Here is a 16,971-nt window from a genome sequence, read left to right on the forward strand (position 1 = left end):
CCAGTGCGTTTACACAGACGCTAAATGTATTCTATTTATAACTGTGTATTCCTTGTTCCTAAAAGCTCGTCTTTGTTTTATCGAGAGTGTGCATATCATTAAACAAACTGTGAATTTACGTACCGGTAAACAAGAAGAAACTGTAATGTAATTGATTGACATATCAACCAAAATACGTCATAAAAAATTCTCTCCCTAGCAACCGTGGATACGAAACTTTCGGTAGGAATAACTAGTCAATATCTTGCTTGAGGTTTGACGTCACAATTAACGTCATAAACCGGGTCGCACTAAAACTCCGCCATGAAAACAAGAAAGAAAAGACCATTTGACTTTTGGAAAGGTGTTTTAAAGTTGTCGGAAGTCGGGAAGAGTTACAAGGATTTTAAATATTAATTATAAACAATGGTCATGGCGGATAGACCAACGAAGACCCCAGTTCGGGTGGGATTTTACGATATCGAAAGAACAATTGGGAAAGGAAACTTTGCAGTAGTGAAATTAGGCAGGCATAGGATTACCAAAACAGAGGTAAGCTCAATGTTTATTTTATTTTAATTTTAAATGCTATGTGCAGCATTTATGTATGACTGTTTATCTTTATTCGTGCACATTGTATATTGTGCAGCATGTCAATTAATTGGGGCAGCGAGGTGACAAGCCATTCACGCACCTGTCTTTCGCTGACCGGTGCACGTCTAGCCCCGGGCACTGCTCTACATGTGCAAAGTATGGTGTTACAGGCTCATTGTTTAGAGTTTTGTAGGGTAACATTCCACGAGGAAAGTCGGCATGCCTGCGTCACCCCACACTTCCTGTTTGCACATTCTTTTGATAAATACACAAACTGTGTGGATTCACATAGCGTATGTTTGAATGCATTGTAGAGAAACACCATTCCGTATGATTCACAACAATTTGCAATATACATCATCACTCAGTAAGAGTTAAAAGGGAAAAAAAGACAAATTAATAAATTTTGCAGCTGTAAAAAAAATCAATGATGCTTATATATTGTATTCTTACAATTCTTGTTGAATTGAGGCTAAATTATAGAACTCGTAAAAATAATATGCAGCAGGTTGTACATCTGTGTATCTTAACATGCTTATTTAACATTTATGATGCATGAATACGACAGACAAAAAGACATTGCAGTCAAAGAATTTCATCATGTTCATTAGCGTTAACAAGAGTGCTACCAGGTTATCAGGTTATGGGGTGTTATCTACAGTAAACAAAAATTATTACATTGCAAATTGAATTAATTCCCCCAAATGTTTTGATTTAAACATTACAACTAAAAGTTGAGGCATTTTCTAACCATATTTTATGTATGTTGTAAACAACTTCCCTAGCCTGCTCTTCATATAAGCTTAATATGTGAAAATTCAACACATTCACATAAATAATTTTCCAGGAATGCTATTTTAGATACTCTAGCTCTTTGTAACCGCTATGATAGATTGAGTATGTCCCTAGAAATAAACATTGTAGAAATGTTGTAAATCAAGTCAATACTGATCAGGATGGACTGGTAACATGATGCATGTTACATGAACCTGTTTATACCTACATTCATAACAAAGGAAGAAAACAAGCTGACATGCTCTGCATGTACTTATAACAAGCTAAGTCATGGTTTAAGGACATCAACAAGGCTGTATGATGTAAATACAAAAAAACGTGGGATAATGAATTGGGCAACAGCTGCCTCTGTGAGTAATTTCTTCCTCCCTGGTTACTGGTGGGGAAGACTGGTGACTTACAGCTCCACATACTTGTGTGTGAGATCACCAGTGTGGGACGTCAACAGAACGACCACCATCTACAGAACCAACCACAAACATCTCGAACTGCATTGTTTAAATTAGTTTGTTTTTTTTTAAGTCAAAAACTAAAGATGAGTAGATACACACTGATAGAATGATAAATTGAAGTATGCTTTGCATGTTGTACAATACACAATCTGCTTCAGAATGATTCATCATAGTTTTAAAAAATGGAAACGATAATTGTAAAAAAGGGAATTAATCATTTAGAGAATTCTTAATAATATTAGAGTATAAACGTTGTAGTGTACATCTCGTTAACTCGCAGTTTATGATGTAATTTTATTTAGACTAATGAAGATAATCACTTCACTATTTGACAATTAATGTTGTGTTGTCTAACACTACACAGAATTATGTCGCAGATAATTTCAGAGAAAGCAACATAAATATAAGCTGTTATGCTTAAAGCTTGCTCTAAAAAGATTCATCATAGAGAATTCAACCTAACATGCTTAATGTTTAAACAAATCAAAAATATTTTTATAATGTGCTTTGTATGTTAAACCTGCATTTCCCTCCAATCCATTGTTTTAAGAGCTAGAAAAACAAATTGCGTAGTAATGTTGTGGTTTGGCCTTTTCTAATGTGAGTTTGGTCAACACTATTGGGTCATATGGTCAAGGTAACAAGTGACTGATGATAGCTATATGTCAGGGAGTTAAGATGGATAGAAGCATATTTTACTAACAGTACTTGAAATTTATAAAATTTATACCAGATCTGAACCCAAAAAATGCATATAGATAGAAAATATTTTCCTTAATCTGGACTGGGGAAATAATATTTGTATGATGTTTTATTTTATAACAATTTACAACACGTGTACAAATATATAGATATTGTGATGACATCATTAAATTAATAAATATCATTTTTGTTCCCTATTTGACCTTGTAGTCATGTTAAGGCTGTGTGATTCATTATGTTACTGAAATGTCTGGACTGTCTTTGAATATGTAATACATGTACTTACATGCCTAGTGATATGCACTTGCACTTGTAGTAGCCCAAGTAATTACTCTTTAGTTGTTAAAGTAGTACTTGTGGGTTAATGTCAGATGTTCCTTCACACACCCTGGTTCAAACTTGAATATTACTTGCTTAGCATTTACTGATCTAATACCTTAGCTAGTAATAAACATCAAGCCAGTGTGAACATTTAATTAACTGTTAAACATTTAGTACCCTGGTAATCTTCAAGTCAGTGCAAACATCGAGTTGTTCAGCATTTAGTACCCTAACTGGTAAGCTTCAACCAAAATATGAACCCTGAGTCTGCAGTAGTATTGGGACACCACCCTCAGATTTTGTTTTGATTTGTTTAGTTACTGATGGTATCATTAGCTTAATGATCAGCATGGTTCCTTTTGATTCATGGTGGAACATTACATGGTCTCAACAACAGTAAAAGGAATGTGTCTGCCATATTCAATCGGACTCTCGCTATGTCTGAGGACCCCAATATAAAGCGGCTGACTTATTTACTCTTCAGTGTAATCAGTCGTCACCAGTATAGCGGGATGTATGCTATACAGCACTCTGTAATAACAAAAAAATAACTGTATACTTCATCTCGTGCTGGAAAGTAAGATACCAAAGAAACTAACAATAGTTGCACAGGTCAGTGCAGTATGCAAAGCAATAAAATATAAACAAAGATAATGTGAGATAACCAGCATGTCACAATTTTCCTATTTATTCCTCGATCTCATCTCGTCAACAAATTTGTTGAAATTTTATGGAAAAAAGATTTTCCCACATACCTATCACCCCAATAATTTTACCCTGAGTTGGGAGAGGGCAAGCAAACATTATTTTAAAGATCGCCTAATTGAATTACTTTACCACTAGAATTTTAGAATTTGACTATTTATCAGATTACTGGAATATAACCATTTGAATTAATTTACCACTGTGGTATTCTACATGCACTACTTATCTGAATTACTTTACCACTAGAATATCATGGTAATTTATCTGAATTACTTAGGCAGATGCATACTTTGTCCACCTGTTACTTTTATTAATTTATATTTATTTTCCCTTTTTTCACCTTCCAGGTTGCCATAAAAATCATAGATAAAACCCATTTAGATGAAAACAACTTGAAGAAGATTTACAGGGAAGTGAATATAATGAAACTGCTGAACCATCCTAACATTGTAAAACTCTACCAGGTAAATAGCCAATCAAATATCTTATCTGAAAAAATTATCCAATCAAAAGCAATTACTTGTAATAGTAAGATATCACCCAATCAAACACCATCATGTAGGTTGCAGATAGGATGTTAATTAGAAAGGGAAATGTGACTTGTTTGGAATTAAAGTTGACAGAATGCATGTTCCAGTCTAGGTAGATGTTAATGAATTCCTTAATAAGACCTTGTCACTGGCATTCTTCACTGCATATCACGGACGTGTTATAACCAATGACATGCAATCTTGTAGTTTCTTAAAGAGGAATAGAAAAAATGATATTAAAACTCAGCCTTTTATTAGTTAAATCTAATTTAAGGAACTTTAACAAAAGGATTATTGTAATATTGCATGTAGAATTAGAAGTATCCAGGCAGTAGGAAAAGGGGACATATTTCCTATACTTTTGCCCCTTTTTCTTGATCAATTTATCAATTAATTTACAAAGGGATCTTATCCTTTCAAGTATATTTGGAAACTGAGTATAATCACACTCCAGTGAATATATTGTGCAGTATCAGATGATACATAAAGCTAATTAAAGCAGTTCCTATGGTGATGGAATTGATTTTTCTACCGTTTTCTTGGGAATTATTTTTGTACAGTTTAGACTAGCTGTTTTTCGAAAAAGTGTAGGAGGAGCTTTATAAATTAAGGAAATACCAGATAACTGACAGTCAGCTTTGTATAGATTACTCAGCAGGCTTACAGAGTGCCTATGACGTTTATTTATGCTCACTTCAAAGGTGTGCAAGGGGCTATACAAACAGATCTATCTATCTGGTACCAATAAAATTTATTGCAAGTCAATTTTAGTACACTCTCAAGACACATTTTAAACATCCAAGTTTGTGAACTTTATCTAATATGTAGGCTGTTAACATTTATTATACTCTTAAACTCTGAAAAAATTACTTGTCATTTAGTCATGTGAACATATTACTAGAAGGAATGAAAAGCTTTGTCAGGCCCTAGTTAAAAGTTCGACCTGAAACAAAAGAAAATGAAATAAAGAAGAAATATATGTCAAGTAACAGTTGACGTAATTTGCATGTATTAATTTAAATGAAGTTATGATAATTAACTTAATGGCTGTGTTTTGCGGTAGGTTTTCTCATTTAGATGATTATGTACATGTACCTATCTCTGGGACAGTGTATGGACACTATAGGTGTATGGTGACTAAATGAACCACTGTGCGTCATATGTGATGCTTCTGACCTTTATACAAGATCTCTACAAACATTGAGGGAATTTGATTTCATTCAGTATTTGAACAAAATTTCTCTAAAGGTCAATTGCCTGACTAAAAGGATTATATGATATCTTTATATAGACATGCTCATTTCTTAAGTATTGATTAAAAAACAGGGGAGGGGGTCAATTTTCTTTTAATGGGCATCTTGAATTTTTTTTGTTTGTATTCCATAGTTTTGATGCCCTCATTGTCATTTAGCCCCCAAAGTAAGTGGAATGTAAATGGAGCCCTGTAAGAATATCTTAGCTAGTCCCGATTGTTTTATTGTAACATAAGGACATTTATTATCATCAGACAAGATTTCTTCAATCAATAGTCCCTGTTTCTAAGTGCCAAATTACATCTTCATGATCAGGTCGGGGGAAATTTGTTCAGGTAAAATGATCTTTTCACAGAAATCAGGATGTATCTTAGGTAAATAAATAAATGAATTTGAAAGGTTAGAATATATATTAAAAAGAAAGTGTTTTGCTCTTTATTTGGTATCCTTGTGTTAACCATTTACCTGTCCATGTACAAATGGCATTTTACCTGACTAATTGACGTGACATGTTTGGTTCTCGGAGTTTTTCCAGATCAGTGACCTGTTCCACATGACTTACCCCTAATTTCTTTTTGTCTGAATGATGAACGAGATCTTGTTTTCACGTCTTTCATTGACTAGACAGATTTTTAAAAAAAATGTCTTCTTATTTTGTCATTAATATGATAATGAACAAAAACATCATTCAAAGGGTGCAAGAACTCACATGTTTCAATGGATTATTGTTATATATTAAATTGTGCATTGTGCTCTATGGAGTCAAAATTTTCAGTAAAAAATAAACTTAACAAGGAGTTTCCCTAATAATTTCTGTTTCAATATGTTATACATGCAGAGATAAAGACTGAAAATATACAATTCTGAAAGTTTGAAAATTAAGGAATTTAGTTTACTGCTATATAAAATGAAAGTACAAATAGTATATAATTTTAGTATTTAGTCCCTCTAAAAGAGGTAGTCTATACAGGAGCATTTTATGGGAAATGGTACCCTATTCATTGATATAAATTGATATTTGTACTCTATTCATCATGTTCATAGATATATTGGTATTACATATGTAGTACCCTATTCATAGATAAATTGGTATAAGCATCCTATTCATTGATATATATATTGATATCTGTACTCTATTCATAGATATATATATTGGTATTTGTACCCTATTCATAGATAAATTGGTATAAGCATCCTATTCATTGATATATATTGATATCTGTACTTTATTCATAAGATATATTGGTATTTGTACCCTATTCATAGATAAATTGGTGTAAGCATCCTATATATTCATTAATATTTGTAGGGCCATATTTGTACCCTATTCATTGATACATTGGTATTTGTACCCTATAGATAAATTGGTATAAACATCTTATTCATTGATATTTGTACCCTATTCATTGATATTTTGATATTTGTACCCTATTCATAGATACAGTCAATTCTCGAATTATCGCCATTCGATTCATCGCCATTTTCGCTATACCGCCATGATTTCCCAAGAACGTTTTTCCTGCTATATATATAACGCCAAATTCGCATACCGCCATCCGCCACCCTGTTTTCACAACAAACGTCCATTTTTAAGTGTCAATTATCTCGATATACCGCCACAGGTGCATGTGGTCAGTGAAGCGCGGCTAATTGGTTGACACTATCCCTGTTGTAAAGCATGCAAAGGCAGACAAGGTACATGCAATTAAGTAATTAAATAAGAACAAAATAAACAATAATTTTAACATGAACTATTATAATAATTTTGTTTTCTGTTTAATAAAAATATTTAGTCACGGTTTCGCCACGAAAGCGGTCGTTGTTAAAGTACGCCGATAACGATAATATTTTGATGATCTCTACTTTTAACAATGAAAAGTTTGCTGAAAAAATAATTATACGGTATTATATACCGTATAAAATGTGAACGTTTCACAATAATGCCATAAACAGTGAATTTATTCAAGAATGCATTTTACATACTATCGGCAATATATCACGACGATCGACCCAGCATGTTTTTTTTTCAATATCAGGCGTGCAGATTTACATGCATACACATGTACATGTACTTGTTTTTATTTCATAACTGCACGTTTTATTTTAGCGAAATTTTACATTAAAAAAAATTACTTGAAGTATTTTCAACCAGAAATATGTTTTTATATACATGTATATGTATTATTAAGAATAGAAACGCTAAATGGTATTTCTAAGAACGGTAACTCTACTTGTTTTCTAAAAGATGGGAAATTCAATTCATCGCCAAATTCGTTATACCGCCATGATTTCTAACTTACAAAAGGTGGCGGTTTATCGAGAATTAACTGTATATTGGTGTACACATCTGATTCTTTGATATTTTGTAGGTGATGGAGACCAAAAACATGTTGTACCTTGTATCAGAGTATGCTCCTAACGGGGAAATATTTGGTAGGTGTCATTTCTATTATGTTTTCAAATAGCTACTCATTCAATAAGGAAACAGGACTTGTTACTTAATCTAGATTTGTATTTTTCACAAAGGAAGTTTTTTTTTCAAATTAAGGAAAAATACAACAATTATTTTGTGGTTACAAAACCATTAATGTATGATTTGCTGATATTAACACAAGCTTGTTTGAGATTGGAGGTTGTTAACCTGTTTATTGTATTATTTGTATTACGTCTATATATTTATTGTCAGATTACATTCGTACACACGGTCGAATGACGGAGCCTGATGCCAGGAAGAAGTTTTGGCAGATCTTGTTAGCTGTGGAGTACTGTCACTCTCACCATGTCGTTCACAGGGACCTGAAGGTAAAACACCCCGACTTCCCATACACACATCATCAGCTCCCCTCTCTAATTCATTCTGAAGACTTGGGGAATCCAAAATAGTTTTGCAATACTCTGTCAGGAATTTTTTGGTGCATTTGTATGATGGATGGGGGTTGATAAAAAGTGGAGTAATGGTACAGTGAGTTTTATGTTTCTTTCTCTCTGTGAAGTGAGCAAGAGGAAGCTCTCTGGATTTGCTTATGATGTAATTATTTCACCTACACAACAGGTTGTTGAGAGAGATCTTTGTTCTACATTGTTGTTCATGCAAATGAATTGCATATTTGAAAAGACATGGTTCTCAAGAAAAAAAAATGCCAAAAAATTGCATATGTAAAACATGACATTAATTATACAGTTTTGTTAAATTAAATCCATACACTGTATTTTGCTTAATACACCCTGTCCTCTAAAAGTCCAGTAATATCCACTTAGTAAATCAATGTTGCACAGACTTCGATTTGTTTCCTTTTTCCAAAGTCTTTGCAGGCTTCAACAATTTAATCCTGCATTGAACCAAATACCAAATAATAAAAACAGGAGGAAAATTGATTGCACTGTTTATAAAAGGTACACATTTGTTTAATTGCCACAAACCCTTCTCTGACGTAAAAGTTAACCTTCTTAGGATCATAAACATACACTGGAGGGAGGCCGGGAAAGGGTGATTATGGAATGCAGTAGAACAAGCTTTGGTGTGATTAAAATCGTGATAAGACAGGGGGTCATTGTTCTCGCACCTACAATAGTTCTTCTTTATCTGGCATGCCTCTAACCTGTCAAATTCACAACTTCAGCTATGTAAAGAATGGATTTTTAAAAGTTGAGTTCAGGACTGTGTACATAGAAGTGCTTCCTGATATTGGAGTAACCATTGATTTTTCAGACCTTTAAATGTATACTAATTCTGATTTCCCAGTGCAAGCAGGGGGTTTTCTTTTTATCATATGACTTCCAATATGTCCTTAAGATCAGTAAATGTTAAGCACGCAGTTTGTTCTGCTCAGCGTTCTAGAAATGGGTCAAATTCCCGACCTCCAGCAGACTTAGTTTAATGCGTTCTAAGTATTAACGCTGTGACGTCATAGGAACTTGTCCCTGATTTATATGCAATACAGGAGACTTCCTCACATAATTTGATTTCAAAAGCCACAAAACTCTATATCAGACTCATTTCATAATCAGGCAATATATATACTGTCCAAATAGGTAATTAATTATCGCTTGTTTGATCTCCTCAATTGGAAATGCCTCATTGTCTTTGAACTGCTAGAAGTGGCCAAAAGTGGCAGTACTAAAACAAACTATTGATGCAGGCTATCATGAGCTGAGGAATAAAAATTACAATGGGCAAATTTAATCTCCTGGCTGTCATATCTTTCCTGTTTCCCATTGTTTCCAGAAAAGGGAAAGTGTAAAGAATAAAAAGATAAAATAAATTAATCTCTCCAGAAAAGAAACGCAGTTAGCGTTGAATAAAATTAGTTTAAAAAAGTTATTTTATCGATGTTTTATTATTAGATGCTGAAAATCAACTACTGTTAGTTTTTAACAGAGAACTGATTCATAGGTTTTGATTTATAAGGTTGATTACAATTTCTATGAATAATATTTTGAAGTCATATCTGATTGCACTGAAACACGTGTTAATATTAAAGACGAGATTTCTCTCCTATTACCCTGTGCTGTAACAAGGGTCATTTGAGTGTACAGAATCCATTAGGATTTCTGTAAGAAGCATTTTGAGGCATTGGAAGCAGTTTTACTTGCGCTGAGTTGATATATTTATCACAAAGGCATTCATAATTGAATTTACACTTAACATATGTACACTGTTGATTTTAAATGTAATGAAATCTGTTAGGGATAATGTTTGTTGGCAGAAACAGAGTTTTTCCTTAGACCAAAAATAAAAACCATGATGATATATATTATAGATAACCTTGTTTTATATATTAACCTAATTAAATAAGTTTTATTAAAAAATTAATTAAACTTTATTAAATTTTGTATTCCATTTAGGCGGAGAATCTTCTCATGGACGCCAACATGAATATTAAGATTGCTGACTTTGGGTTTGGAAATTTCTTTAAAACAAATGAACACCTAGCAACATTCTGTGGCAGTCCACCCTATGCAGCGCCAGAAGTGTTCGAGGGCAAGAAATACCTCGGTCCGCAGATTGACATCTGGGTAATGGTTAACTCCGATTTTGTTATTGTGATGTACATGTATCAAGTTAGGAATAAAAGCCATTTTGAATGCAAATTCTCAAATATGATGATAAAATTCCTGCATAAATTTACTTTTTGCAAGACATTTAGATGTGAAGTATGTATTATGTTTCAAAAACATTTGCAAAATTTGATGAATGATGTAATTAATATAACATAATATGTGTGTATTATGTAAATGTGTCTTTGTGGTAGATGATAAACATTAAGGTTGCCTGTTTCAGAGTTTAGGGGTGTATAACGTAATGTGTCTTTGAGGTAGATGATAAACATTAAAGTTGCCTGTATCAGAGTTTAGGGGTGTATAACATTAATGTGTCTTGGTGGTAGATGATAAACATTAAGGTTGCCTGTTTCAGAGTTTAGGAGTGGTGCTGTACGTCCTGGTGTGTGGTGCTCTGCCCTTTGACGGCTCCAATCTACAGATGTTGAGAGACCGAGTCCTACAGGGCCGATTCCGAATCCCTTTCTTCATGACAGAAGGTAGCCACTCATAATCCCTCAATCTCCTGACAGTAAACATACAGCAGAGAAAGAGGGGGATCAATTAAATCCTGTTTTTTTGGTTGTTCATAATGATTTTTCTGAATTATTCCGTGGTATCAGCACCTGCACTTTGTTTGAATTAAAACAACTTTTATTTCCATAATGTCTTTGAAAAGCAGTCTAAGTAGTTTTAATGACAAAGCTTTATCTGATAAAAACTGGGGACAATTTAAGCTGATGAAATATCAGTGGAAGCTTACTATCGGTTGACGTGTGTCGTTAAGTAAGCAGATAGATACCTGTAATTACTGATCTGCTGCAGTTACATTTCTACCTGGACTTACTTGGGGCTCAATTTAATACCTCCTAGAGTTAATACAGTTGCTTCTTGATCAATATTATGTCATACTTCAGCAACTAAATTTAAATTGTACATTAAGCTGTAACAAAATGTTAACACAAAGATTATTAAAGTTCATGCAGTCAAGAATGGCATAACACAGAGATTTATTGTGTAAATTTTCTATTTTGGGGTCTGTTTACAGTCTCCTAAAACTTCACAGAAAGTAAAATAATGATTAAATCTTAGATTCATCTTAAGTGCATGTACATAAAAGAAGGCTATTAAATTAATAGAATATGTCTATGTGATATATTAATAGTTTAAAATAATTATCTTGATATTCAAGAGATAAAAATAGAATCAATGATATGTTTATATTAATTTTCACAGCATGTGAGAAATTGATAAGGAAGATGTTAGTACTAGACCCATCCAAAAGGTACACCATCAACATGATCAAAAAACACCCCTGGATGCAGGAGGACGGGGGAGCCCCAAAACAGGCCCCTCCCAGCCCCGTCATTGGTCAGAATGCTAAGATGGGAGAATATAATGAACAGATACTCCGGCTCATGCAGGGAATGAAGATAGATAGGAATAAAACTATAGAGGTAGACAGCTCAGTAATTTCACGTCAATTTTATTAGTAAACATTGTTGACATTGGTCAGTGCAATCACAAATATTTTGAATTTGGATTCTGTCTTGTGCTAATCCACAAAAGATGTAAGGATTAGCCATGATAGAATCAACTGTCTCTTACTTTTCTTTTGCTGTCATACAGATCAGAGCTTACCTTGCAAAGAAATTACTGAACTTTATTCAGCAGTCGTTATTTTTTCTAAATTTATTTTCAAGTATGTCAATAAAGAATAAGGTAAAGTTATATATTTTCCATTTTTCAGGCCCTACAGAAGGATGCCTATGATCACTACACAGCCATATACTACCTTTTAGTGGAACGATTACGGCAACATCGCAGCAGTTTTCCTCCCGAGACACGAATCGATATACGTAAAAGACGCCCTAGCACTATAGCCGATCAGGCCATGATGCACATGAACTCTAGTCAAGCAACCCCAGCTCAGGGGCAGCAACGCACAGCATTAGTCAACGTAAAACAAGGCAATTCAATGTTCAGCCATACCACGGACTGTGTAACAAGTACCAGTGCTAACACTAGTAATTTATACCAGTTATTTAACGACAGTGACGTTCAGACGCCCTGTGGTGTTACAGGGTGTCTCCCTGACATAATGCCCAGCCCTGTCAAACCCCCCATCCCCACTAACAATCTTCACATGATCACCACCTCCATCGACGAGGGGGTGGAAGCAGACATGACAGACTCCGAAAGTGAAAGTGGAAGTAACGGTAAAAATAATGTTCAATTCGTCAGGGATGGGTATGGTATTGGATTAATTCCCAGTTGTGCTTTTGGTGACTTTTCTCAGTTGAATAGGAATACAAATAATAGTTCTTCATCTATAAACACTGCCTCTCCGTTTACTAGTTTTGACTCCAGTTTGGAACCTGACTTTTCTTCTACTGTTTTAACTTCATCACAGATGAACTTTTCTGGTGTAGAAAGTCCATCTTTTTCATCCATATCCAATACATTTACATCATCAGCAGGTGCTAATTATTCCATGGGACAAACAAACCCAGAGTCAGAAAATGAAGAAGACCCTGTGAGAGATCGCAGTCAAACAAGATCACCGGTGAATTTCAGGGAGGGACGCAGAGCATCAGATGGGCTGGTCACCCATGGGATCATTGCTTTCCGTCAGAGATTAAAAGAAAACATGCGCGCCCCTGGAATGACAGAATTACGCAAAGAACATGACACATTACAACAAATGTTCTCACCCAATATGACTCCAGAACAAATTCAAGTTTTTCAACAGCAGCATACAGCATACATGGAATCAAGTGGGCATCAGTGGCCAACAGAAGAGCAGAATCAAAAACCTAGACCTCGACCGTTTCTGAAACGGATGAGTTTACCATCAGAAAACTTCGATATTCAACCACATAAACTGTTAGCTTTGAAGCAAAGCATGCAGGTCGAGCGGGCCATGGATCGCGTATCTAGTCACGAGGAAGTCGCCAATGATCCAAATTCATTTGAATACATGAATAAACCACTTCAACAGGCTCTTCTTCAAAGAAATCTTCAGCAAAAACGGCAAAGCTGGCAACAAAAACATCATTGCCCTCTAAACCAACAATTTCAAAAACTTCAGATTGATCAAAATACATTTCAACCTTATCCTAGTCCAAATATTCAAATGCTTCCTGAGCAGGCAAGTCAGCCTATGTATGGAAATCAATTTGCTTTGGGTGCCAACATCGGAAACCAACGAATTAGTGGGCAGTGTGAGGATCTCAATTCCATGGGTCGACCACCAGTCATACGAAAAGTTTCATATAAGTTAGCCCAACAACAGCCAGTGATGCCCCCTTATCTAGAGGAAGGAAACAAAAATTTACCTTTCAGCATTGGCCAGCTGCAAGGGAACCAGCAACTGATCAATTTTGGTGGAACACCAGTCTCATTTCCCCAAGTTTCCTTGCAGTCGGACACACCTGTCGTCCAAACAACACCTGGAAGAAAAAATGCATTTATCCCCCGTGGGATGGACCTGTTAATTCTACAGCAGCAGATCGCATATCAGCAACAACAACAGCAGAAGACACTGCCAAGCATGCCCGGGATGGACGAATCCGACCAGGAGAATGAACTGTGTGAGTTGACGGCTCCGTCAGAATATCAGACGGAGTGTTACCAGGAAAACAATCCCCCGACAACGGAGATACAGAACGGGGAGTATCAGGAAAACTTTGTCAACAACCAGGCGGTTCAACCCGAGACGTGTCAGACAGTGAACGAGGAGCAAATGGACTTCTCGTGACCGAGTTTGTTTGTTTTACCCTCGTGATTCAGTGTGTAGATCTGTTTTTTTTTCTTCTTTTTGTTTTGTTTTTATTAATATTTCTGAATTCAGAGTAAGATTGAATTTTTTGAATAATGTTTCAGATCAAATGTTTGAGTGAATATTCTTTTTATGAATTCAGAACTGAACAGTCAGTTGTTGCTTTAAACATGTTAAAGGGTAAAAATCTCAGAAATTATGAAATTTGTTATGAAATTCTTTCTGGAAGTAATTCTGTCAGAAATTTTGATGGGAAGTTTGAAAAGAGAAATACAAGTCTAATGTTGACATTAGAAATGTTGATTGTTTTTTTTTGATTCTCAGCAAGTTTGTGTGTGGGTTCTGAAAAGTGACTGTTGTTTGAAGTCGTTACCATTAACAATAATCTGTTTTGTTCTCATGCACACATGTAACTAAGTGCTTATCAACTGAGAATTGATGTCTTTCAGGCAAAGGGGATTTTTGAGTTTGTGCATGTATACATGTGTTTTATAGTAATGTCTTTCACTAAAAAGTGACCATGATCATCTGTTGTACATTATTTAAGGAGTTTTCTCTATGCATCATAATCAATTTTTGTCATTTTCCAAGAGTATTGGAGAAACCATTTGTTTATAAACCAAGAGATTTTGTGACTTGTATGTTTAGAGCTCTTGAGAGTTTTTATTATAACTTTTAGAGTTTTTCTCTGTACCCTATTTGTTCAAGATCTTTTACTCAAAATATTCAATCAGTAACTTGTAAAAGATGTCCATGGGATTTAAAGCTTGACAGCATATTGATTTGTGGATTATTTTTCTTTTTTTCCCCAAAATTATTAATGAATTTGAAGAGATAAGTCAAGGTCATCATATCTTTCAAGGTCAATACATATTTTATCCTCCCTTTATAGATTTACTTCTAGGAAATATATTTCTATTGAAAAACTTTTGGACCAAACTCTACTTTTGCCCCCTTTATAATATAGCATAGTTTTTCTTTTACATTAAAAAAAAAAATTCTAAGTAACTCAAATAACTTAAAGTTCTCCAGGAAAAAGATTTTTTTTGGGGGGGGGGGTCCATTGATGAAAGTTTAGGACTTGAAATAAAGTGTAAAATGGATTTGTATTCAGTACTGGTATGATCAAAGATAAACTTGCCAAAGCACAGAAAATCTTTAAAATATTTTTGTTAACACTAACAGTGCTGAATGGAGTGACTGAATAAGTGTATTATGTATGGTTGTATGTGAGTGAAATGTTATTAAGTGTTGTGGTGCTATGTAGATTGTACAAATATCATTCATTGTACACTGGGCAGGACTCAGTCAGTCCAAGTTTCCTCTGACACAATTACAAGGGACATGTATTTGTTAGAAGTCTTGTGTGAATGTAGCAAATGTCAGATTACTTCAGGATTTATGTGTATTAAAGGCAAGTGGGGGCTTAATGAAATCATATCAATATAAAATGGGCATATGACGGAGAAGTGAATGATTTTATTGAGTTAATTTGGTTAGATGTTTTACATGTAATATGATTACACCCACAACAGTAGATTATCATTGAATTCTCAGACAGGTTATATCAGTATTGCTCGTCAGTTATAACAACACACAGAAAAACTCATCTTTGTAGGAATAGAATCAGTTCATTTAAAACAGCTAGACATTCTGCTAATCAATTTTTTAAGAGTTCTAACCGTTCTTCACAAAGATTGTTAACATAAAATGACTCAGCTTTACATTTTATAAAGTTAGGAAATGGTAATAAATTGAAATCTTGCGTGTCTAAAAAAAAATATTTATTATTTGTAACAAATCTAATTTTGAAATATAATTATAAACTTGATCAAGACATAATGGGGTCCATAAATGTTGACTGGAAGTTGTTTTCTGTGTACAAACGGATTGCTATAACTTGATGCTAGGAATCAGGTTAGGGCTTGGTTGATGCATTTTAACCTGACTACATGTACATTGTGCAGCCCAAAGGGCAAAAACTCTGTTAGTTATTTTTGACATGAACTTGTTATTGTATGAATGTATAGATAACTTTATCAGTCATTAAATTGTTATAAATAATTTAATACTTTGTTTTCTTTCATTGTTTAGTGTTTATTTGAAACATTGGAATGGAATTGAAGATCTTCACCTTTGCATTACTTATGCTTAATATGCTGTGCAAATACTCAGTTATAGGTCTGTTATTAGATGAATAGGTTCTGCTACAATAGTAAGACAGGTACAATGTCTCATTGGCAGATTCTTAAAGCCGATTCCTTGGAATCGGGTTCAAAGTAGGAACACTCTCAAGTCAGCATTTAAATTTTATGTATCTTAATTTTCAGTTTACGGATATGATTAATTGACAGGTTTATAAAAAATGTCAATAGCAATTAATGTGAAATATTTTGTTTTATTTTCAAAATCACTTTTACATTTTTAGCTCACCTCAACGAAGTTGGGGGAGCATATGTAATACCCTCGGCGTCAGCGTCCCAGGTTAAGGCTAATTTTTTTGGAGCAGTTTTCTTTTTAAGTACTTCTATGTCCTATATTGATTAGACATGCATGGAAGATGCTTCTAGTGTGTTTCATTGTACCAAAGTTTCAGATGCTGCAATTTCAGCAAAGGAATGACCAGGTTAATGTTTTTGGAGCAGGTTAACATTTCTGGTGCAGTTTTTGGTGTATGTCTCATTTTCCAAGGAACTATAAGCCCTATGTTGACCAAACTTGCACGGATGAGATATCTAAGGATGTACACTACCACACTTGCTTCGGATGCTGAATCTGACCTACATTTTCCGGTTGAGTGAACAGGTTAATGTTTTTGG

General features: G+C 34.4%; 1 protein-coding gene across 1 annotated transcript; it reads left to right on the forward strand.

Annotated features, from left to right (window-relative positions):
- Positions 1–241: 241 nt before the first annotated feature.
- Positions 242–16,221, forward strand: LOC134270561 (serine/threonine-protein kinase SIK1-like). Its single transcript, XM_062752806.1, has 8 exons — positions 242–531; positions 3,896–4,012; positions 7,701–7,764; positions 8,018–8,133; positions 10,177–10,347; positions 10,748–10,871; positions 11,608–11,828; positions 12,122–16,221. The coding sequence occupies exons 1-8, from the start codon at positions 406–408 to the stop codon at positions 14,129–14,131; spliced, it is 2,949 nt and encodes a 982-aa protein (XP_062608790.1). The 5' UTR covers positions 242–405; the 3' UTR covers positions 14,132–16,221.
- The last annotated feature ends 750 nt before the right edge of the window (positions 16,222–16,971 follow it).

This window comes from Saccostrea cucullata, unplaced genomic scaffold (assembly GCF_032062105.1).
Source record: "Saccostrea cucullata isolate Sc308-1 unplaced genomic scaffold, CSIRO_AGI_Scuc_v1 ctg281, whole genome shotgun sequence".
NCBI classification, from domain to species: Eukaryota; Metazoa; Mollusca; class Bivalvia; order Ostreida; family Ostreidae; genus Saccostrea; species Saccostrea cuccullata.

Bases quoted from the DNA above. Each gene is read 5' to 3' on its own strand.
- LOC134270561 (XM_062752806.1), top strand. From the start codon at position 406: ATGGTCATGGCGGATAGACCAACGAAGACCCCAGTTCGGGTGGGATTT. The intron at 7,765-8,017 runs GTAGGTGTCATT...ATTTATTGTCAG, and splicing joins TCCTAACGGGGAAATATTTG to ATTACATTCGTACACACGGT. The intron at 10,348-10,747 runs GTAATGGTTAAC...TGCCTGTTTCAG, and splicing joins GTCCGCAGATTGACATCTGG to AGTTTAGGAGTGGTGCTGTA.